Raw genomic sequence first — 25,611 nt, 5'->3', positions numbered from 1 at the left:
AAAACAAGTAGTATCTTTATAAACAATCTTTTTATAATTAAGGTCAAATAGTATTTTTATAAACAATCTTTTTATAATTAAGGTGAAATTGGATCTTCAAGCCATAATAGGAGTTTCTTACACTAGAAATGGATATATTTATAGGTTTTAGAGAAGCATCTTAAGTCGATTGTTAGATGTTCGTGCCTCATATAAACCGCCCTTTTTTAACAAATAACTGGGGAGGTTTCCAATAATTAGAAATAGGAAAATTGTACGTAAGGCGGCTCCATCACCTATAGAAGGTAGGTTGCATTGAACAAAGCGGCTCCGTCACCTATAGAAGGTAGGTTGCATTGAACTGCATCGTTTCGAAGGAGATAATTTTAGGAAAAATTACAAAAAAAAAAAAAAAACATCTATACCACACCTTTTATTTATCTTACTTCCAACCAATTTTTTTCTCTCACTTTTTTTTTTCTCAAAAGAAACTTTTTATGCAAATATACCCCAAGAGAAAAAATTCATTTTTTTACACAAAAATCATTGTGGTAAGATTTGACGTTGTATTTTGGACCTAGTAGCACATTGTCAGAGCCCACAAGTGCCGGACTGCCCTAAGACAACTAGCAGACCGAAATTGAGTATTGCTAGACAACACTTTATATAGTTTCAGAGCTTTGGAATCTAGTAATATCTGGACCGGCATTTACAACTATCGGACTGCCATTTTTAATTGCCGAATATCACTTTACACAGTACTTGAGCACTACTGTCATACTGCACTTTATGCAGTGCTAGAGCCCTACTGCCAAACTGCACTTTACACAGTGCGTGCGAGAACCTACTGCCAAACTGCACTTTACACAGTGTCGGAGCACTACTATCGGATCGCATTTATATAGTGTTGGAGCCCCAATTTTGGTGGGATAGAGAAGAAAGAGACGTGGGTAAAGTAAAAGAAAAGGAGGGTAGTTTAGGTATTTTTTATTTTATTTTTTTAATTAAGGGTATCTGCATAAAAAATATATTGAGGAAAAAAGTGAGAAAAAAATTAAATTGGGTGAGTTGCATAGAGAGTGTAGTGCGGGGTTTTTTGTAATTTTTTGATAATTTTACAATCTTAAATATATTATCATACCTAAACTGCTGACTACCGCTTGGTTGGGTTGAAAATTAGTAAAAATCTTGATATTGGATTATCTAATTTTAATCAATTGGACCATTCAATTGAAATTATGACTTATACATCTCATCAGACCTAAGAATTGAAAATATTACTCGTAAGCAAAAGAACTCCATCTTTTCTATCTTTCAACCCCCTAAACCTTTTGTACCATGTATTATTGACCTCAACAACTTATAAAATGACTCTATCTCTCTCTCTCTAAAACTCTATTTTTCACATCATCGTCTCTCTCTCAAAACTCTCTCTCTTTAAAACCCAAACTCCATCTCTCTCTCACATCATCGACTCTCTCAAAACTCCATCTTTCTCTCTAAAACCCAAACTCCATCTCTCTCACACACATAAGGTATGCTCGTTTTCGAGCTCAAGCTAAACCCTTTGGCTGGTAAACTCATCGAGAAGAGAAGAGAAAGATATGGAGTTTTAGAAAAAAAGAGATAGAGTTTGAATAGAGTGTCATTTTAGTGTTTGTTTGGATAAAAAATTTATGATCAAAAGGATACAGGGGGTTGTAAGATAGAAAAGATGAAAACCTTTGCTTATAAGTAATATTTTCAATTTTTAAGTCTCATGAGAAATGAAAGTTAAAAATAAAGAATAAAGAGATATTTTCAGTGTTTTGAACCAAGTTTCTCACTCAATCATGACAAATCCGATCTTGATAACTACAATCTTGAAATACAAGTCATATTTTTATAGGGCAGCGATTTCATACAAGGGTTGTAACATAGTACAATGTAACGACATTTCTAAAAAAACCATATTTGTGGTATTTGTATGACCCAAAATTTTGCACACATACTTTTCATCTCAATAATCAATCAAGAAAAAAAAAAAGTTCAATTTGAACCTTATATATGATCGAAATGAATCCCCTCTAAAAATAAATCTAGACCACTTATTTGGTGAATTTCAAGATCTTACCCTTTATAAACTCAAAATCATTTATTTATTTTTTTAATATTGTTCATCTAATGATAATGAAGCCATTTAAAGAAATTGAAAATGAAAAAGTCGTTCTAAGGTCTAGATCTAAGCATCTCACCAAAATAAATGGCCTATGTTAATTGAGCTAAAAAAATACTTTTTAAATTGTATTTTCATTTTTTTTTTTATTGTCATTATTCATTAAAATAAAAAAGATGTATATTTCAAAATTTGAACCAAACAAATAGCTATAACATGATTTTTAAAAGTTATTATATCATATTACTATACAATCGTTACATGAAATTATTGCCCATTTTTATACGATCTTAAAATACAGTTCCAATCTCTCATCTACCTAATAGAAAACCATTAAAACACCATAATATCCATTTTCTTGCTCAATTACCATACACAACTGGTGTATGGTTTGATATCCCTTAAAATACTACGCGTCGTTGCCGTATGCCAGTAGTGCATGAATTCTGGTTTGGAAAGTCATTCTGTTTCTATCACGATAAAGAACTTCTACTGCTTCTTTTAGCAAAAGAAATCTCTCTCTCTAAAATGGAGAAGTCGTTCTCTCTCTATAACAACAAAGAATTTGCTTTTCCTGGTTTCTGTAGCCCTAGAGTTCTTTCTTTCTCTAAAACAGAGTCGTCTTTCAATGTTTATTGCAGGTTTTTGTCGCCCTTTGGTTCCTTCTCTCTCAAAAAATACAAACTTAGATTGTCAATGGCCGCCATTGAAGAATTCAAATTCAGTCCCTCAGAATTGCAGAAACGTTTGAACCAGCTCAGCTTCATCTTTCAGTCTAAGCAATCACTTTCTCTCTCTAGATTCAATTTGGTCTCGGACAATGGTAAAACGTGAGTTTTTTCACATCCTCCATTTCAATTTTCTCGATCTAGTCTCCGGACAATCATTCTCTCTCCAAATGGTGAGCTCTTTTCCATTTTAAAGTTCAATTTCTCCGTGTAAACTTTTTGTTTCTCTCTCTGTATTCGATTAAGTCTCAGAACATGATAAAATGTTTTCTTTCATCATTTCAATTTCACAAACTGTCTTTCAGTACACCATGAACTAATGCTTTGTTTTTTTCCAGAGGATGAATTGAAAAACTAAACCTCTGTTTCTGGTTTCTGCTGAAAAGATCAACACTTTCAATAGCTTCTTAACTAGTTTGAGAGCGAGAATTTGCTAGAATTTACAACTTCTTAACTAGTTTTAGAGAGAGAATCTGTTACATTTTGCAGCTTCAATATATAGTTTTAGAGAGAAAAATGGCTTATTACCGCTTGTTAACTAGTTTTAGGGAGAGAATTTGCTACATTTTATAGCTACAGTAACTAGTTTTAGTGAGAGGATTTGCTACATTATACAGCTTCTTAACTAGTTTTAGAGAGAGAATTTGGTATATTTTGCCACATTTTACAGTTCTTAACTAGCTTCAGACATTCGCAACTTTTGCAGCTTCTTAACTAGTTTTAGCGAGATAATTATCCCAAATTTGGAAGATCTGAACTTGTTTTATGCAGAGAACTTTTCCAACTTTTTCTGTTTCTTTACTACTTTTAGAGAGAGAAATTTTGCCCAACTTTGCTGTTAACTAGGTTTTAGTAAGAGGAATTTTGCAATAACTAGTTTTATTGAGAGAACTTTGCCAAACTTTGCTGCTTCGTAAGTAGCTTCTTTAGCAGGTGGTTTTCATGCTTTGTTTCATCATGGAGGGGGCCAATTAGGGTTTTCATGGTTCTGCTGCTATGGCTTTGTTTAATTGGAGAGAGCAAAGGCGAAGAAGCTCAAAATTTACAGAGGTACGCATGCGAAGATGTTCTTCATTACTATGCACCTGTACAAGACTTGAAAGGTGCTCCATTGATGGAGAAGCTACACTCCATTGTATCTGGTCATCAAGCTTTGCGTTACAAAGAGGTGCTCACCATGGCCTAAAAATCAACCATTTCATGTATTTTCTTGTTATTTTAGCCCTATTCTTTTTCAGTAGATGAAAGACTCTCTCTCTTTTGAGCACAGAGGTGTTCATTATGAACTAAAATAGGAAGATAGTGTTGAGTAGATGAGAGAGTTTGTTTCACAATGAGCCGGCTTCTCTCTCGCTCTCTCCCTCATACATACACAGAGTTACACCCCAACATACACCCACACCCACAAAACTTACGCTCCCTCTCTTTCTCATGTCTTAGTGTTACGTAGATGAGAAATAAGCTGTTTCACAATGTGCTCTCCTCTCTCTCTTTCTCTCTCACCCACACACACAGGCACACGCACACACAAACTTATTCTCCCTCTCTCTCTGTCTCTCATGTTGTGTCTTAGTGTTGTGTAGATGAGAAATAGTCTGTTTAAAATGAGCTGGCCTCATCCTCTCTCTCTCTCTCTCTCTCTCTCTCTCTCTCTCATTTTGTGTCTTAGTGTTAAGGTGAGAATAGTCTGTTTCACAATGAGATGCATCTCTCACTCTCTCTTTCTCATATTTTATGTTACAAAGAGGTGCTCATCATGAACTGAAAGTTGAAGATTTGATGTATTTTTGTTGGTGATGCCCTTAGTTTTGAGTTATGACTAGTAGTTTGATTCACTAGGGATTGCTCTCTCTCTCTCTCTCTCACACACACACATACACACACACACACACACACACACAAATTTGTTCAGTTGTGAACAATTGGAAACTGAAGAAATAGGTAGAAATATGATTAAAAAAAATGTTTGAAACAGGTGTGGGATGCACGCGAGATTCTTGATGCAGCTGATGTTGATAACCCAGAAACCTCCTCAGAAGTGTATGCATTTTACAGAAGCTTTGATATACATATTACATTATTGACAATCTTCACCCACCAACCCCCCCCCCCCCCCCCCCCCCCCATGCCCCCCAAAAAAAAAAAACAGCCATCCTCTCTTTCTCTTTCTCTCTGAAGTTCAAAAAACTCGCAGAATTGAAATTTATACACTGAGAGCTGTACCCAAGAGCTTGGCTGGAAAACCAGATGGATGGAACAGTGAGTTATTTACTTGGCAAAAAGAAAAAGGGGCAATGAGTTGTTCATATGGCTACACATTCAATATTCTTTAGTAGTAACCTCTTCCCTGTTTTTTCTCTTTTCTCTTTGCGATTTGGAATGTTTTCGCTTGCACTGCCAATTTTAATATATTTAAACAAAAAAGTTTGGAACATATTTATGCATTCTCCTATTCATGCATTAATCATAGAAGATTTTCACTATCTTGGACATAAATCAGATGCATATTGTCACATAAAAGTGTTCTGATTTATTCATTAATGAGGTTCTCCTAACTCTTTTGAATAATGATAAGAGAGAGAGAGTTGAGTTTTTGAATAATGATAAGAGAGAGAGAGAGAGAGAGAGAGAGAGAGAGTTTTGTACGCATGTAACATTCAAGTATTCTCTATTGCCTTCTCCTAACTCTTTGAAAAACAAAAAGAAAGTTTATCATGTTTTGCTCTGTTGTAAACTGAAATTGGTTAGTCCTTGAAGACCTATACAGAAAAAAGTGTGTTTTGAGTCTTTTGAATAATGATAAGAGAGAGAGAGAGAGAGAGAGAGAGAGAGAGAGAGAGAGTGAGTTTTTTACGCATGTAACATTCAAGTATTCTCTATTGCCTTCTATTTGCAGGGGAACATCTATGGCCTCGTTCTTATGGGCTTAAAGATGGCTTATCAGTGACTGATCTACATAATTTGAGACCAGCAGATGTGAATGGTATGAGAAAATATCATTTTCCTTATATTCGACAACAAATAGGTGATATTACAATTTACAAGCTTCAAGTATCAACAATTTGGATTCATAGAAAGTTTTGGCAATGTTTTACGTTGGTTGCCTATCTAACACAATCCACCTCCTTTATCCGGGCTTGAGACAGGTTAAGAGAAAGTTTAAGGTCTTCAACCTTCTTAGACTAGAAAAATGAAGAGATTGAGGAAGATGCCTTGCATGGAATTAGAGTTGGGTGGGCAAAATGGAGATATGCCACCAAAGTTTTATGTGATCACCGCATACCAATAAAGTTGAAGGAGAAGTTATATAGGGCAGCTGTGAAACAGCTTTGCTTTATAGGATGGAATATTGGGTAGTCAAGAAACAACATACTTACAGGATTAGTGTAGCTGAGATGATGATGTTGAGATGGATGAGTAGCAACCAAGACGTAATAGAATTCGAAATGAATACATTGGGGACAATTTAGGTGTGGCTCCAATAGACGATAATATGAGAAAAAGTAGATTTAGGTGGGCTGGTTAACGCAGGCCCAGTATGGCACCTATTAAGATGTGCGAGTTGGTTCAAGTGGAAGCCTAAAAAGAAGTAAGGGGCAGACCAAAAAGACATGGTTGGAAGTAGTGACAAAAGATATGGGGATTTATGGTCTTACTGAGGGTATGACTCTTGATAGAGTAGAATGACATGTCAGGATTTGTGTAGCCAACACCAAATAATTGGGAATAAGCTCTGACGATGATGATGATGAGAGTATCAAGTATCAACAATCTTTATGTACTTTTATCTTGGAAAAGGATTGGTCTTTATGTACTTTTAACGATCAAAAGGGCAAAAAAAACTTTATCCTAATAGATGCTTCCTTTTTCTCCTTAGTTGTATCATCATTTTTTTGTTAAAGAAAAAAAAATTGGGATTGTTTGTTAAATGTGGCAAAAACTATGCATTTATCTGCTCCCATAAATATTTCAGAAGCTTGCCTAACTATGAAACTCTAGACTGTCGCTTTTGAAGTTTCAGAGGTTACAGAGAAAGTGGAAAAGTCTTCCCATTGTATTTTGTTAATCTGATAAGATGCTTGCTTTTCTCCAGTAAATTCATCAAGAGGAAACAAGTATTACGGGGAATGTGCTCCTAAGGAAAGCTACTGTATCAGACCAGCTAACAAGGAAGCTGCTCCTGATACTGCAACAGACAAGGAAAGATGGGCACCACCATTACTGGTAATCCAGTTTCTAGTATCTTTTTCACATATCATATCTATATCAATACAGAGAACATATAAGTATCCTGTAAATCTTCATCTGCAAGTCTACCAACTTTTCCCCTTCTTGTGGGAAGCTAATGTTTATCAAACAATTCTCAAGCATAAAGGAAAGAAAAGAAGAATACTGACATAACTTGGTGTCGAGATTTACAGGTCAGGGGTGATATAGCACGATCATTAATGTACATGGCAATACGTTATGGGTTACATCAGCCTAGTGGAGCTCCTGACCTCCAGCTCTCTGATACACCAAGCATGGGTAAGGTTTTGGGACTTGAAAATATATCGTGGTTTTCCATATTGAGTTAAATATGTCAATTTTGTTCAAACCCATCAGAAGTTAATGCCTTTATGCCATCTCAGATTTTTCAGTATCATTGGGATTCATAAAATACTGATCTCTGCAGCAATCTAGGGTTTTATTATGATTTAGGAAATTTATGGGTTATTTCCTTTCTATCCATTTTGTAGAATTAGGTTTATTGACCAACAATAATGTACTCCTTTTTCGTTCTTTTCTTCTTTGAATGGACTTTGAGATATTTGATTTTATAGAGAATGGAAGAATGGGACTTCTCGCAGCACTGTTACCATGGAATGAGATCGATCCTCCATCAATATCAGAGCAGCTGAGGAATGATAGGATCTGTGGCCATTACCAACATAATCGAAATCCTTTTGTTGACCACCCCGAATATGCAAATCTAATTTGGAAAATTCCTAACCAACCGAATTCAGTTGGATATGACACCTTTCAAGATGCATGGATAAATGAGTTTCATTACAACAACAAAGGGAAAGATCGAAACGAGGTATGTGCAATTGTTGGTACCGCATAGAGATTCACATAAGTAGTAGTGTCATATAATTGAATCAATATAATCGGCATCTTGTTGGAGAGTCTTGAGACTCCAAACCAACAGAAAATGGACAGTTATGTCTATGGTTTTTTGCACATGTGGACACACCAAAGACATGGCACCTGTTTGATACTTTCAAAACCTAGACACTTCTTTTAAAACTTTCTACTTGAAATCTCCTCATAAAAGTACTTAAATGTTACTTAAGCCCCCTCTTTAAATGGCGCGCAAAAGTTGTGTTTGATAGGACATCTAAATCTGCATTTTCTGACACTAGTAATTGTGTAAAAAATTGGCACATCTATCCATGTATATGTAATGCAGCTCCAAACCGATGTTATCCGGAGACTTCATTCTTGAAGAAGTATCATGCATTGACACATGTGGACACTTAAACGCTATGTCAACACTTCCAAACATAGAGAGTACTAAAAAAATGTATAGAGTACAAGAGTGGGGTTTGCCAAGTTTGTGTGGTCTACAGCCGCTATGCCAACCACATCTAATTGTAGAACAACGTGAGCTATCTATTATGTATATATCAAAAGCTTACTGGAAAATAACTACACATACATGTCTTGCTATATTGGCTCCTAAGTACTAGATATTTAGACATGCATGGAATTTGGACACTTGTGTTCATGTCTGAGTAATGTAGCGCCCCTCGTCATGTTTCAATTCTTCATGTTTGTCTGTTTATGCAGTTCGTTGAAGTGGTTGTCAGAGAATCCATGGACCCTTCTGACTTTACAGTCGTACTGTATAATGGGTCAAATGGGAGGACATACATGTCTCTTCCCTTAACTAATGGGAGAATTTTCACCAAGACGAGTGGTGGTTCTGGTTTCTTAATCTACACAGCATTTGTTCCACTTCAAAATGGTCCTTCCGATGGTATTGCTTTGGCTTCAAGCAAGCATGGCAATACCAACTTCAAAGTAATTCAGTTTCTTTCTTATGGGGGTGTTGTCAAAGCAATTGATGGACCAGCAATTGGTAGTGAATCCATAGATATCAAGCTTAAGGAGACAGCAATGTCCTCTGAATATGATTCATTGGGGTTAGAAGGGGATGGAACTGAGGAATTTAGATGGAAGAGGTTCATGGGTGAAGCTACTCCAGGAAAATTGAATCAAGGCCAGATGATTATCAAGGGGCCATGAAACTTCTATTTTTTAGTTTGAGGTAAGATTAAAACCTTTTTTTTCTGGTTTTAAGATAAAAGTTGAAAATGCCATCCTTTGATCTGGAGATAACTGGGAATACCAGGGGAATTTTTTAAGAGAAGGATAAAATAAAATAAAAAACTATGGTGAAGCAATCGAGATAGTCTGCATTGCTAAAAGAGCTCGATTAGCTCCCACGTATCTGTGAATTTTTTATTTTATGAATAAGACCTAAACTTTCCAGAATTTTCAGATCAGATGGTTACATGAGTTCTCTTTCGGCCCTTACCTTATGGGAAATTTTTTCATAATTATTTCCCAAAATGATGAAAACCACCCTTGCTCAAAACCATTTTAAAATAGAGTAGTACTTAACTTCAGCAGATTATTTAGGACTACCAAAGTTCAACATGTGTTGATCATCCCCATAAATAAAAACCTCAGGCTTCCTCTCCTACAAAATAAAGCGAACCGAAAGCATATATTGCCGAAGAAGTATAAAAGCATTCTGCTAATTAACTTGGGGATCAACCCCTTAGTGTTTAAATTCATAAGCCAAAAGGATGTTACAGAAAAGCACCACATTTGGTTATAGAGACTACTAGTATTCTAAGAAAGAAGGGATGTACATAACTTCAGCTTATTCTCATGAATGTACACCATGAGGAATCCAAGAATGAATATCTCATCGAATGCTGGCTTATTCATCATCGGTATCACCATAATTATCATCACTTTCTGGCTCATAAATCTGATATTCATCTTCGCTAAGAACAAAATCTTGATCATTGTCGGTACATGCAGTAAAAGGAAACCTTCCCAAGAGCTGTTGAAGAAAGCCCTTTTCAATGTTATCTCCTCCTACGCCTTAACAAGTTCAGGAAATACTTGCACAAAAGATAAAAGCGGCCATAAAGAAACAACATTAGTTGAATAAAGTTTTATCAAGATCAGCAAAACCTCAAGGATACTATTTTCTGTTGGATGGGCATGAGTATTCTCTTCAGCCTACAAAACCCAATAATTTTGTCAAAAGCTTATATTCTCATCTCATATTAAAAATACAAAATATACTTGTGAACAAAGAAAGAAATACCAAATTGGCACGGACCAGCAAAATTAACAGCCAAAAAATTATCTAAAACTCTCACATGGATTCAGTTTGAAAAGAATATATATGTCTTGAAAAAAGTACATTCAAACATTTGCTTACATCTGAGGGCACATATTCCTCTAAATCCTCATCCTCAATTTCATCGTCATCCTCATTCTCATCATTACCATACACATGCTCTATGTCTCTTGACATGTCTTCTGTTACTCCAAAATGATCATCATTATGACCTGCAAATTTGATGAAAAACACTGATAGGATATAAATGGAGATACTTAGGGGTACCAAGTATATCATAGGAATATCAAGCCAAGTTATATACGATCACGGTGCTATCTTGTGCAATAATCCTATATGTGCAATCGCTTGATTTTTACCAAGGAGAAAACACACATTCGTGTAGGCGTTCATTTGTATGCCTGCATGTGTACATGTGTGTGTGTGCATAAAGCATACCAAATGGACTATGGGAGATCATAGTCCACTGAATCATCACCCAAAATAATTTGCAAGGCAAAGGAAAAACATTTCCACATTGACTGACAAAAAACCAACAAAATGTTTTTCACAAATAACAACCTGTGTTACTTTCTAGAAGATCCTCCCCATCATCTATTGTTCTGCTTTCAAGAACTTCAATCGTTCTTAAATTTGACTTCACAAGGTCCTTTGCTTCCTTGCTAGAAAGTAAGGAAAGGAACCTCACCTGAACACGTAAACGCAAGCGCTCGAATGTGTTCCTGGAGAACCACCCTGTCGATTGCTATATTCCAATAAATATTGCCATAAAGCCCATGTCAGTTCGTGCCTTGTACATCCCAAAATACAAAATAAGGAACAAATGAAAGCCAATATGAAAAGTGTTGCGGTGTTTCCTTCTTGTTTTTTTTTTTCTGAGGAAACCTCATAATGAAACAGGATATGATCATGCATAAAAACAAAAAAATCAGATATTTAAACATGTACAGCACAAGATACAAGTATGATAATAAGGATCAACTTGGCATAAAAGGTACAACGTGTGAAACAAATCCATCAAGTTTTGGAAGGGTTATTTTAGTAGAAGGCGTTCCTGCCGCCACTGTCTTTTATCCTTGTTATTTTTTCTCTTTTTCTCGTCTTTGTTATTCTTCCTTTCCTCCCTGCCTCCCTCCCTCCCTGAATTGAACAAGTCTTCGTTTCAAGGTGCTCATTGAGTAAAGGTGAGGTACACATCCATTTCATGAATTTACAGTTAATCATCAGAAGAATAAAAAAGAAACAAACAACAAAGTTCGGAAGATACATAGCAGCTGCATGGGAACACCCACTAGGGGCACTTGGGAACTGCAGGAAACAAGATCCTAACTTAAGAAGCAAGATGCATGAAAAGTACACAACATGAGCAACAGGAGGATTTCAGAATACCATTATCTTGTCAGTTAAAACTCATTTTGTGCTCAGAAACAAACTAATCCAAATGAGTGATTAACCTAATATGTAAAGCAAGTTTATTTCCAATACAGAAAATGACCAGACATGTGCTCTCTAAAGAACTTACCTGGCAAACAGTCTGTTCCGAAGGTTTTCTGATTTCTTGTTGAATATAAGGATCTTCAAGTTCAACCAGTTGAAAGAAGGTGAACATTTTCAAAGGAAGAGCTTGGAACTGACATAAATCTTTCCAGGTGCTCCCCATTCTTCGATCACAGAAAAATCAAGAGTAATGATGAAGTAAATAAATGTGCGAAAAAAGCATCAACCAACACTAATCTTCCCAAAGTCATACATAATAAGCTCAATGGAGATCTTATCATTCAAATGAATATGAGCAAAATATCACCTGGCACCTATCAATGTTCAAAAACTTTAACTCAAGACTAGGACTGAATTCATAAAAATTTCCATATCAGAAATTTACACACCTAGTACAATTCTGATTTATTTAGTTTGTGGAAAACTTGAATATGATTATTCAGTGCTCCAAGTACCGTCCTTATATTTTAATTATAGAAGAAGTAAATACTATAAAATATACGTCAAGCAAATCAATTCATTGAACATTCAAAGACTAAGACATAGAACACCAATAGTAACTGACTGACTAATATCTAAACCAAAGTCCCAAGGAAGATTGAAGTAAAAAATGGTATTCCTAAAGAAAGTTTTAGACCCAACAATCGAAGGAAAAGAAATTTACTGCTTATGATACACTCACATGCCCATGAAAATCAAAGCAATGTCTCACATGTATAACCAAAGCTACAAAAGAAGGGAGCTAAGGAAACCACCAAAATCCACACTATAGTACCTATATGGTTTCAAATAAGATGCTAAAAGCTCCTCAAATACTAGATGGTTGGGGATCGCCATTCCTCTGATGTCAATTTTGACAGACATCTGAATGAAGTGATGCTCAACCATTTGTTGTCGTTGACATCAGACATTTTGAGAAGTTAGTCTCAGACCAGTACTCTCTCTCTCTCTCTCTCACTGCGCATGCTTGCTTGGATGCATGTGTCTGAAGGTACACTTCCACCAAAATAAAATGGAAAAGCAAACTTACTCTTGATTTATGCTTGTATCTATACAATTTCTGAAAGGTTTTGGCACACGGAATTCAACTCTTTGGTATCTGCCAATTCCAAGAAAGTTAAACCGTCACTCACATGCTACTATTTGCCCATTTCAGAAAATATAAAATACTTTCAAAGAAAAACAGCAGAGACAGACGCTAGTTAACCATCAATAACACTTGTCAGAAGCAAAGCGAAAACATGATCATTTAAAAACAAAGAAAAGTGTATTCCCAACGATTCTTCAAAGCACGGATTCGGAGTAGTACTGAGATGACTCACAGATTGTTAAAACCCCGTGAGAGAATGACATAGACATATTTCTATTGATAGTGGATGACAAACAATAAAACAATCAGCAATTCAGCATGGAAAAGTTCTGCTTCATTGGATAGGTTGCCAATGGGATGCGAACCCAGGAGGTGGTGCTGCAATCTTCAACACTGAACATTCAAGGCAGGTGGCCGATCCCCAATAAGGAAAAGAGCACTATAATAAAATGGACTATAGTAAATCATAGTCTATTGGATTGTGTAACAGATTGACTCTCACCAGTGTAGGACATACCCTAAGAGCTGGCCACTCTCTCCATCAATGGGGATAGTAATGACCCCATTGACTATGGTTTTTCCTATTCATTTGACTACACCTTGCCTTTCAACAAAGCTTCCTAAGCTAGGACCCAGAAACTAGTCATGTTTAGCCTGTCTCTTAATAATATCACAGTGAACTACTAGATATAAAAATCAAAGGCCAACATGGCAGACTGAGTTTGCATTTAACCAATAACCCTTGATGAGTTAAAAAGTGAAATGATGGCATTAGGTACAACCGTGCAGTGCTTAATTTTCACAGTTAGTTCAAGGTGATAAGAGGCATTAAAATAAATGATTTCATGTTTAATAAATTTCAGTGGTCAAGATGTTTTATACAGAAAAGGAGTGAATGTGGCAGCACTTTCTTGTATTAGGAAAGATCCATCAAGGATTTCTTGCTTCTAAACAAAATAAAAAAACGATTGAAGACAAGACAACAAAGTGTTGTGGATCTTTTGATGAATTTGGAAAATTTATCAAATTACACATGAAAGATTAATTTAACACTACCAAGACATAGTATACAAGTTTAGTAAAAATAGAAGTAGAGACGAGAAAATAGTTAAGATTGATGGCCATGAAATATAAAAAAGAGCGTACTTTCGATATCTTGGATCAATAATCCAAGAAAATTTAGAGATTGAGGAAGATGTCGCACATAAAATTAGAGTTGGGTGGACGAAGTGGAGATGTACAACCATAATTTTATGTAATCGCCGCATACCAATGAAGCTGAACTGCTGAAGGGCAAGTACTATGGGACAACTGTGAGACCAACTTTGCTCTATGGGGCGAAATGTTGAGTGGTCAAAAAACAATATATCTATAGAATGAGTATAGTAGAGATAAGAATGTTGAGATGGATGAATGACAAGACAAGAAGGGGTAGAATTCGAATGAATATAATTTAGAAAATTTTGGTGTAGCACCAACAAGCGATAAGATGACAGAGTGTAGACTTAAATCGGCTAGCCATGTGTGGCCCAGATCCAGTACAACACCTGCTGAGAGGTGCGAGTTAGTTCAAGTAGACGGCTAAAAATTGGAAAGGCGTAGACCCAAAAGAACATGGTCAAAGGTAGTGAGAAAAGATATGGAACTTATGACGTCATTGAGGGTATAGCCCTTAATAGAGCAAAATGGCAGACCAGGATTTTTGTAAGCGACCCTAATTAGTTGGGAAAAGGCTTTGACGATGATGACTAATATTTTTTAATTTAATTTCAAAATCTCCATAAACTTATACATAATCTTGAGTTGGAATAGTTACAAAATGGTAAATTGTTAAATAGTTCATCTCTTGTGGGTGTTTTCATCAATTTCACAATGAATTTTTAGCTTTGAGAGGTTTCCCCTGTTGCATGACACTGACCGATTACTTTTAGATGTTTTTTCTTCTTTTAGTAATTCAAAGGGCACCCTTGAAGATAATAAAATAAGAACTACTTTTAGATTAATTAAGTGAAGTTATTTCTACAAACTTGCTTTAACAGGATTCTTTCAATCGATTGCAAGTTATATCATCAACAATAAGTTAAAAGGCAGAAAGATGCACCAATTAGTCTCTTGTTTTCTCTAAAATCCCCTCAGCATAATGCAGGCAACCGAGGGGGTCGCCAAATGCTTCATTTAAATATAATAGGCACACACAACAAGATACTATGATACAAAATAAGCATAGTTTATAAATTTATCATAGTATTATATATCGGAAAAGTTTATATAGAGCCGAGGCTCTAAACAATCAAATTTGAGCCTACCTCAAAAATTTCACTAGAACCAAATATCCTTAAATTGATCATCTCGACATCAAGATGCACGGACATGAGACAAAAGTGGATTTCAAGTTTTGAAAATAGTGTATTTTGTAGCGCATTGTTTGACCGTCAATTTTCAAGATTTTCAAGTTTTCATAGATCTATCGATCTACACTATTTTTGAAGCTTTAAACTTCATAAATAAAGATGAAAATATATTTTAAGGCTATCACAAATATTTTCAGTATTGAAACCATGTTTCTGGACACTATTTGAAGGTAGGCTCCATACAAACCGCACCCACTATATATTAATGCAACATCAGTTTATATCTAATATCAACAAGTATCCTGAGGAATCAGTAGGTAAAATATTAGAGACTGTCGCTGTAGGACAAATGGATCACCAATGTAACAATACTATTTATATTAGGTAGCATCGCTTACTTCGAACAATGTCGACACCATCATTAGGATAAAAACTACAAGATTTATTTGAATAACAAGATGGTCAAAATCAAGACATTCAATTGCAAAACATATACAATGTACTATGACTCCGCAACCCCCTTATATTGGAGGGTCCAGAAAATGAGTAAAATACGTTCAAGAAATATTTGTCTAACTCTAGTCAACAATGACTAGGCAAAAAAAAACCTCATCTACTAAAGAATGGCATCATAAGGAAGATTAACCACCCAAATAAGTAAAATCAACACGGTAGAAGAACTTGAGAAAACTCTTACATTCGAGACTCGGCGTCCCTGCGGGGATCATATCCATTCCTAATCCAGCATACACGAAATGGACCTGTGGCGAATTTATACGCCCCTCGGAGGAGAATTCTGTATGAAAATCAGAAAGTGGCCATAAAATAACCAATGCTATTTTTGAACTTTGTACATGCATAGAAACTGCAATATCATTGGAATCCATGGAACATTAATTGCAAATAAGAAAAAATTCAGAATATTAATTGCATATAAGAAAAACTTCACAGTGAACCATGATTTAAGGAAAAGTATAGCACAAACATAATGTGTATGCTGTTCAACATACAACAATGTGACAGGACTCGACCCAGTCCACTCGGACTCGGCCGAGTACCACCAAGTTGTGCGAACGGCTTAGGGCATATAAAAACAAATTCAAAAATTAAAAAATTGTAAAAAATAAATAATTTAAAATCTTTCTTTTTCTTTTATATATACGATCTAGATGATATTCTGAAAATATTGGTGAATGTTTTTTTTACTGTGATCAGTATTTTTATATTTACCTTTTTTTGGATTTTCTCAAAATTTCCCAAACTGCAAATTGGTTCATTTTAAATCCATTCCATTTTTTCTCTACTTTTTTAAGCTTGTTTTAACTTTTAAAAGTGATTTTAGGTTTCATTTTACTTTTACTACATTTTTCTATTTTTTAACATTTTTTCCCTTTTTCTTATAATTTTAGGGGCTTTTGGCCTTGTGCAGACTCGACGGAGTCCTAAGGACTCGATTGAAACTGGCCTCGGCCAATGGCGAGTCCTAACACATTGATATTCACAATGAACGCATCCCTTGCCCATTCTCAAGATAGAGCCCGAACAGGAACTGTAAGTCTGCCTTTATGTAGTAAAATTCCGTTTCCCCTGTCCATCATGAGAAAAGATGGCTGATGCCCAGCCTATGCATTTTATATAAACATCATGTCATCATTATCATCATCAGAGCCATTTCCCAACTATATAAGCATAGTGTACAGGTCTCAAATTTTAATAATGAAATAAGGATGAGAAATGAAAATAATGACCTCTTTGAAGGAAGGGAACAACCATTTTAGCAAAAAAGTAAGTAGTTTCCTTCTCCATTTTGTTCATTATCTTCAGTATTTTGCTTTATTTTCCCCTTGTGTTCCATTTTTTCACTACACCGCATTTTTCCATTATACCTGGAAAACACAATTTTTTCGTCTATATCGTTGCCATTATAAAAAGGAAACAGTTCAACTCAATTCTGTTGCATTATGAATGTTCATAAAACCCTGGTTGTAATTAGTCACTCAGAAAAGGAATGAGAACCAAAAAAAAATGAAAGCAAAAGGCCAGCAAGAAACCTTTGCAACATATCTTTGTTAACTTGGACACCATCTTCAACCAAGCGTTCATTTAGAATATATTTAGACCAGATGGGCCGTTCATCAAATAGTTTAGAGACGGCCTTTTGGGGCGTCCAGTCAGGTGAGTTTTGGGGGATGTTATCCTCCCAGTTCATCTTGTTAGGGACATTTGTGAATATTAAGTATCACAAGCAAACTGGATAATATCTGAAACAATATATAAAGCTTCTTTTTTGTGTAATCTTCCAATGCACAAACTAATATATGCATGCTTGCGCTAACAGATATGATGATTATCCATATGCATTCTTATTGTTCTGTTTGCCTGGAGAAGCAACCAAGCAAAATATATCAGAAAAAGTATTGAGAACTATAATTCAAGTAAAAGGATATCATCTATGTCGAATCGGAGACCAAAAGGGGGGCCAATATTCATCTGCAATACATGAGAAAAGGAAAGGATGAATCAGTCGAAAACATATTGAGATAAATAAAACAATCTCAGAGTGCATCGATACCATCTCCTCATCAAATAAAGACATAACCGAGTAAACAATTCAAATTAAAAGCCTCCAAAAAATTATGCATCACAATCGGAGGTCCAGGCCATTGGACTGATTTTAGTCTTTTGTCCATTTTGTTCAATGAATTGTTATTCACATACCCCCAATGGTTTAAAAAGCGGATTGGTGACCCGGATCGGGCATCTCAAAAACCGATCCGGATCTGCGAATCGGCCATCCGGATCAGGAATCGGCTGAATCGGTCGAATTAAAGCTTCAAAAAAATCCGAAAAAATTATTAAAATTCATTATAAATATTGTTTTTTAGGAATCCAATAAGAAATGAAGGTACTACATTATTAACTTTCATTTTTTTTTATCAATTTGTGAATATTGAGATGCTCTTTCCCTGTATAAACTTATGTTAACCATTAAATTTGCATCACATAAAAGAAAAATCATAAAATTATCATAGATAAAATATATAATTATACATGGACTATTACAAAGAGTAGACTAATCAATGAAAGAATGGCTTAAAATCTCGTTTTGGCGAAAAACCCTAATTTGCTAAAAAAATCCAAATTATTACAGCTTAACTAACTATAGTCCAAAATTATTAAAACCTAACTAATTATAATATTATATACTGAAATTATAATTATTAGTTTACATTTTATAATTATTTTATTAGACAAATAATAACAAATTAAAAATATTTTATAATATTATCTAATTTAAAATGTATTATTGACAACTGTAAGAAAAATAGTACATTGCATGATTTATAATGTAAAAATTAATAAATAAAATAAAATATTTGGTTATCAATGTAAAAATTAATAAAATGCGTACAAATTTTGGAATTAACACTTCAATTTTTCAAAAATTTATTTTTTTAGGTTTTTATAATAAATTTAGTGAAAGAGATTGTTAGTAGAAAGATGGAGATTTCAAATAGAATAAACTTTTTATGTTTGATTTTTTATGTCTTTCATATTATTGAAAAAAATAATTATACCACTATATACAACAAAAATTAACTGCTATACAAAAATTTAACTTTTTTATTTTTCATTTTTTTATGCTTTTTATATTATTTACAACAATATTTATACAATATATACAACAAAAACTATACAACACAAAAAAATAACGCCCACGGGGGGATTCGACCTTGAGACATCACATAAAGAAGCAAAGGTCTTAACCACCACGCCACCTCACCATATGTGGTTATAACTTGATGATTAATAGAATATATTTAAATTCCCTTTTCATTTGGGAATTATCCCACATCGAAAGACGGGTATATAAATACCTATGTAATATAGATTAAAATGTTTGTGTAGAAATATTAGGGTAACCTCATACGTGTCGCACGCGTGCACGTGCGTGTCGCACTAGTGCAAGGAGCGAACCGGGCTGAACCGGGTAGAACTGGACAGAACCGGATTGGAACCGCGGCGGTTCTTCTCTAGAACCGGGCGGTTCCCGATTTTGTATAGGAACCGGCACGGGCTGTGCCGGTTCCCAAGTCGAACCGGGCGAGTCCAGTTCGACTCGCCGATTTTTAAAACACTGCATACTCCAAAGAAACATGCTTATAGCTCTTACTAAATGAAATTTGGGTAGACAACCTCTTCCCAAATGACTTGACTGCAATTGCACAAATATATAAAATAAAAATAAAAAGCTATTCAATAATCCATATAAATAAGAGGTTCCCCGTTCATGGGGAAGAGTCTAATCTGGTTGTTTTGGTGTAATTTGAATCAAAACATCCTAGACGGGCATCAACCTAGTCCAGATAACCTGTGAAGTAGAAGCGGCTTCATCTTCCCAACAACGAAGGCACAAAACTCAAGGATAGAATTCGAATCCTCATGCATTACCGAAGTCCTTAAAAGGCCAGGACTACATGAAAGAACCAGTATAGGTGATCCACCATCCTCCTAAACAGATCACCAACCAAACAGGTAGACGTTATCTTAATACAAGCCGAACTGCCGCATCCCCCATAAAGCCTTGAAATGGCCCTGGAAAGAGTAGAAATTTCAAGTTTAATCAAGATATGCCAAGAGGGAACCCTCTACCAAAATCAAGATATGTGTGTCATCAGGTGACACTTAACTGTCGATCTCCATAGGGGTAGATCTAGTCAAAAACCCCAATACAGAGGAATCAAAACCAGAAGAAAATGAGTGGAAGTTTAATCCAGGGTGCCTAGGCCCATGCTCCAAATTTTAGAGCATTCTGACATTGTCCAACCCCAATTTACGGGCCCTAGAGCGATTCACAGCGATAGTCACTATTCCCACAATCGATGCACAAGGGTTTGATTAACAAAGCAACCCATGGCAAACAATCTGGAATTGATGTGAAACTTGATGGGATGCTAGACTAGAACCTCCCAAATTTCAGGTCAATTAGAGATCCTTCTACCATTTTTCGAAGGCCAAAAGATCCCTACTCCGGCAATTAGGTCACCATTCATACCAATGGTCGGATATCCAGGCTAGAACAGCACTCAGGTTGCAATGGCCTAGACCAGCACTCAGGTTGCAATGACCTCTAGGCCTTATTCATATGATTTCTCCCAAACCCCATGGTTAATTCAATTAAATTAGGAGTGAATGTTCCTCACTCACTCCCCTACAAGCTCATTTAAATATTAAGGGGGTTTAACTCAAGATTAAATCCCAAATTTAAGGCAAAAAGAAATATCACGAAGGGGCATTGACCTGTAGAAGGCCACACCAAGTCTATGCCTTATTTTATCAATTTCTCCCAAGCCATGAGGTATTTTGAGCTGAAAAGTTGGCCAATATTCACTTAATCCCTCACAAACTCATACAACCTTTCGCAGCATTGGCTCCAGGATTTGGGCACAGATTGAAGCCCAATGTAAGATAAAACAGGGTCTGCTATAGTGTGACCCATTGGAGATGTTTGATCCATTACTCTGTTCATATGAAGAGTTTTGGGATCAAATTTGTGCCAAATGATTCTTAATTCAACCATCTATCAATAGATGGAGCAATTTTGGCACAAAATAGAGTCTGGACCGAGATGAAAGAGGAAATTGATGGTAAAATTTGGGACATAGGTTACAAGGGAAAATGGGTGATATTTCCACTTCAAACCCATTACTACATTGCCCCTAAATTCAAGAAAGGGATGAAACCTTAATTTTTCTTCTTTGTATATGAATAACCCATCATTTGGGCATTTGAAGGGGTTAGAGACTTGAGTTAGACATTTGAATAAGCCCTTTGGAGCTTGAGTGAGTGAGTTTAATCTGGCACCCTTAAGGCCCAACATAGAGGGCATAGGCAGCCTTATAGTGATAGAAATCATAGAATTGCATAGAGCAAACCCATTTTTTGAGAGATTGTAGCCTTGATCCTTCCTTTAGGTGAGAAAATATCCACCTCAGGAAGGTGAAACCAAAGAACTGGGATTAAGAGGATACCAGGGATCGCTAAAGCCAAAGCCCACACAAGAGCAAGAGAATTCAAGCTTCCCCCAAACCTTCAAATGAATTACAGTTCAAGGGAAGGTGCACATACCCCGTGCCACTATTATGAGAGACAAACAAGAATCTAGACCTCATTGGATATTTGTGTGCTCTTTTGCTTTTGCTATCATTTTGTCTAGAAATTTTTGCATCAATTGGAGTTATCTCCCTGCCAAAATGAGGGAGAGTATAAATGAACGGGCCACTTATAAATAGCCCTGAGTCAAGTCCTAGAGACCTAGACCCATCAAACAATATTAGAATTTCTCTTGATTCTTTCGTCGTTAGGTGCTCTCTGGTTTTATAAGAGTATGGAGTCCTAATATTCTTCAAAATCGTCTCTACAAGCACAGACCAACTTCCAGTGCATCACCGATTAGTACTCATCTGTTGGATTATCGAGTCAGATTCCGATCTTCAAACCCACATTTAAATACACAACCCATACTTTTCAAGTATAGTAATGGTCACATCAATAGCAGATTTATATTCGACTATTGCGTTACAAATTAATAATGTTGCTACTTGTCAATGACGAGTGTGAGAATATCATAAAAAATAATAATAATAATAATAATAATAATAATTACAGAAAAATAAATAAAAATACCAAAATGGATTCGAACAAACTCCAACAAATTTGAATAACATAAACAAATAAGCATGAATGACTTGGATGCACACAACATAAGAGGAAAACTACCTCCCACTGTTGTTGCATGGCTTCCAGCTGTTTCCGTTTTGAATGCCCAGCAGGTAAACTCTTTAACCTAAAGCATAAAGGACAAATAACCAGTAAAATGAGTATGTGTTGAATTTAACTGCTCATGGGACTGTTGAATTAGTGGGAACTTCAAAATAATTCCACCCCCAGACCCCGGAAGATAACAGTTAATCAAAGGAACTGATATCTTTGAAAACACAGGCCATATCAATTCTTTCATCAAATGTTGCACATTCTACCGAACCTACTTAAGCAATATCCCGACAAGTTATAAAGAGGGAGTTCAAAATTATTAATGCGGATGAAAGAAGAAAACAAGCAGACTGAACTTCATAAAGAATCAACTTTCAAGATAGAGATATTTATGTGAGATTTATAGGCTTGACCAGAAAAAGGAAAAAATAAATGAACCACAGACACCCCCTTCCATAATACCAAAGCTCCAGCTGAATAATCAAACTCACACTAGCCCTTCAGGAGTGTCCTTTCGTGAAAAAAACGGGGGTATCAGTATCATCAAGTCATCGTTGTCTATGTTCATACGACCAACCCTTTCTGTGAGACAACCAGCAGACTCAGTCATTTAAATAAAAGGAAATGATTCCTAATTAGAATCAAAATCACATTGTAACACCATCACAAATTAATTTTGCAGGGTTAAAAAAAAACAAGGAAAGAGTCAACACAAAATGCTCTGCTGCCCATGTAGAAATCCATTAGCAAGTGCGTGGCAATACCATTCTCTTGCACACGATGTATGTTCTTTCTCCTAGCTGCCTCCGCATGAACAGGTAGAACATATTGGTAATCAACCATACCTTCATAGAAGTACGTAATGTAAGAGATAAAAAAAAGAAAAAAGGAAAAAAAAAGATATGCAAACAAAAGACCAATAAATTACAAGTAAGAATCACAGTGACACAATCTTGTTTAATGCTGTGCTACTCTTACTTGCACAACCCAACCATCCAAAGAACAGAAAGAACACGGAAGGCATAAAATTACAGGAAATATCAAAACCTACACAAATTGTGCAGGTGGTCCAGAAACTTTGAATTTGAAAACAGTGCTTAGACTGGTGAATTCTTTTCCAAAATAGTACTTTTATCCTGGATGATTGGATGCATTCTACTATTCTACTCTCACTGGTCTGATGTTTTTGGCACCGAAAACAGTCATTGACAAGGAAAAATGGACCCAGGCACTGTCATGATATTCCTTGTTTCTAGATCCATTTGCTACATTCCATGCACTTTCATATTTTCTCTGAAATTAGAATAAAGGCACACCATTCCATATCTCACCATCAAATTCATAAGTATCAAACACTCTAGCAATGATATCAGCAGAAAGCTGAGATGCTTGTTCAAGAGGTTGACCACTCTCCTTTTTCTCAACACCCTGGTACTCATTTCTAGAATTTGTACCATCTTCAACAGTGGAAGAAGATACAAGCTCTGAAACATTGTTTTTTCTCCTGGTAATTTTGAGCAGAAAATTACTGGACGAGTGGCAGGCCCCATATGCAGGGTGTGAGTATGGGTCTTCTGGGCGAAAACGAAGTTCCAAATAATTTTCAATCTTCAAGCAGCGTGCCTGAAAGAGAAATATGCATAACCCATTATGAGTTATTCTTCCATTTGTCAAATAACCAATTAGGAGTTACATTTTCCTATCAAATATCCCATTGTGAGTTTTTCATTTTATACCAACCATCGCATCATAGGCTATAATTTTTAAAAAATCAAATAACATATTGTGAGTTACACAGGGCTAAATAACATATATGACACTAAAGATGAGACATGCTTCTAATTTTTTCCTCAAATATGATCTTAAAATAACCTGACCAAATCAAGAGCTTTGATCTTGCTCTGTCAAATGGAAACTCAGTCCAATCTGATTAGGTTTACGAAAGAGTAAGGGGCACAGAAACCTGTCCCCAACTCCAAAACTCCAGTCTACACTGAACATATGCTCTTTTTCCTTGTATTCTGATTTTTTTTCTTCTTTGACATATAAAATCAATACATATGTATATGGATTTGCTCCATGTAATGCTAATCTGCTATTTTATTTTTATTTTTTTCACTTGAATGCTCAATAAATTGATTCCATTCTATTAAACACATAAAATCAATATGGTTTTTATCAGTCACCCACAAATTTTCATTGTTTTGCATCCTTTCCAACTAGCAATGCAAATAGTTAGTATCTACAATGTAAAAATTCCTTAAATCTATTTCCCATCTCAAAAGCAAGGAATAAGAGCCAAACTCCAAGCATTGAGAACCAAATTATACAGGAAGTGAATTTTTCTATAAAACCTAAAAATTTGGAAGTTCTCACTTTGTTTTATTGAACTTTTGGAACCAGTAGTCCAGATTACGGTTAAATTTCTTTCAGCTGTAGGCTTAAATAGTAGAATGAAACCATGGAAAAAAGGAAGAACATCAATAGAAAATTCTAGTAACAGAGCTGAATCATCAACAATAAAATCCTATGGTTAAAAATGAAAGAAATTTATTTGCATTGACAAAAATACTAATAAATGAAAGAAATTTATTTGCATTGACAAAAATACTAATAAATGAAAGAAATTTATTTGCATTGACAAAAACAAAAAAAAACAAAATCCTATGGTTAAAAAAAAAAAAAATTCGATCAGACTTGCCTTTGAGATTCCTTCTAAGCCACCCAATGTCTCAATCGCTCGTGAAGTAGAAGGATAACCAGGATAATTGACTGCAAACACTCTTGATTCTGGCAAACTACCAGAGATTGTTCCATCTTTTATCAGCCCCATCAAAATTTCTGGCCCATAAAGGCGTTCAAAAACCCTAGAAATGATTCTCAGACACTCAATTTGCCACTGAATTCAACGTTTCATACCAATATTTGTTCGAGTTAGGGTTCGTTAATCCAACAAAAAAGAAAACAAGAATGGCTACTCGTGCTAATGCTTATTCAATAAAATAGTTAGAGAGAGAAGGAGATCGTTAAGGATTATTCAAAAAAGAAGAGAGAGAGAGAGAGATTGCCCTAATCTGGGACAGATGGAGAGAGTGAGAAGGGTTTTCCCGCGCCCAATCATGAAACTGACGAAAATATTTCAAAAGAAATTCCCAAGAAATATCAATCGAAATTTACCTATGTATAATACATAGTAATTTCATAATTACACAATTTTCATAATTTTTATACGAGTAATGATGCTATGAGACCTCTCCCGAGTAATGATGTTATGAGACCTTTCCCACCCATGTGCGTAAAACCCAAAATGAATACCATCAAATTTAGCACTGATTTTTAAAAGAGTCAAGTTTCATATCCATATGATAATTTTTTTAAGGATATGTACGAAATTTTAGAGTCCTACTCACATTGATATGGGAGGGTATCATAGTATCATTTCTCTTTTCATATATTACATGCATATTGTGTATGTTTGTTATTTTTTATTTTAATTTTACCGTCGACTTCATATTTTCAAAATCTACATTCACATTTTTTTTTCTTTTTAAGTTACTTTTAGGCAAAAATGGTCTCACGGATATTGAAAATCTAAAGTCAAAAGTAATATC

The 25,611-nt window shown here is 35.4% G+C and overlaps 2 protein-coding genes across 30 annotated transcripts; one reads left to right on the top strand and one right to left on the bottom strand.

Moving 5' to 3' along the window:
• Positions 1-2,544: 2,544 nt before the first annotated feature.
• LOC18435609 (uncharacterized) lies at positions 2,545-9,402 on the top strand. Of its 29 annotated transcripts, none has more exons than XM_020667875.2 (9): positions 2,571-2,964; positions 3,796-4,030; positions 4,838-4,902; positions 5,057-5,121; positions 5,759-5,845; positions 6,956-7,086; positions 7,284-7,389; positions 7,686-7,942; positions 8,695-9,402. In XM_020667875.2, exons 1-9 carry the CDS (start codon positions 2,663-2,665, stop codon positions 9,151-9,153), a joined length of 1,707 nt encoding a protein of 568 aa, XP_020523534.1. In that variant the 5' UTR covers positions 2,571-2,662; the 3' UTR covers positions 9,154-9,402. The 29 variants fall into 29 exon arrangements, with proteins under 29 accessions (XP_088709135.1, XP_088709138.1, XP_088709148.1 ...); XM_020667874.2 differs by having other exon boundaries at positions 2,572-2,964; positions 3,793-4,030; XM_020667873.2 differs by having other exon boundaries at positions 2,572-2,964; positions 3,784-4,030.
• A 238-nt stretch (positions 9,403-9,640) lies between these two features.
• LOC18435608 (uncharacterized) lies at positions 9,641-25,386 on the bottom strand. Its single transcript, XM_088852681.1, has 14 exons — positions 24,702-25,386; positions 23,332-23,623; positions 22,765-22,845; positions 22,492-22,582; positions 22,007-22,073; positions 17,652-17,716; positions 17,278-17,463; positions 15,924-16,022; positions 12,816-12,884; positions 11,811-11,949; positions 10,850-11,033; positions 10,370-10,500; positions 10,128-10,164; positions 9,641-10,023 (listed from the first exon to the last, which is right to left on the bottom strand). Exons 1-14 carry the CDS (start codon positions 24,831-24,833, stop codon positions 9,857-9,859), a joined length of 1,740 nt encoding a protein of 579 aa, XP_088708807.1. The 5' UTR covers positions 24,834-25,386; the 3' UTR covers positions 9,641-9,856.
• Positions 25,387-25,611: the final 225 nt, after the last annotated feature.

This window comes from Amborella trichopoda, chromosome 12 (assembly GCF_054954075.1).
Source record: "Amborella trichopoda isolate Santa Cruz 75 chromosome 12, AtrichopodaSantaCruz75HAP2 v2.0, whole genome shotgun sequence".
Classification (NCBI taxonomy): domain Eukaryota; kingdom Viridiplantae; phylum Streptophyta; class Magnoliopsida; order Amborellales; family Amborellaceae; genus Amborella; species Amborella trichopoda.
Note: the sequence above shows the minus strand (reverse complement) of the source record. Positions and strands in the feature narration are given on the sequence as shown.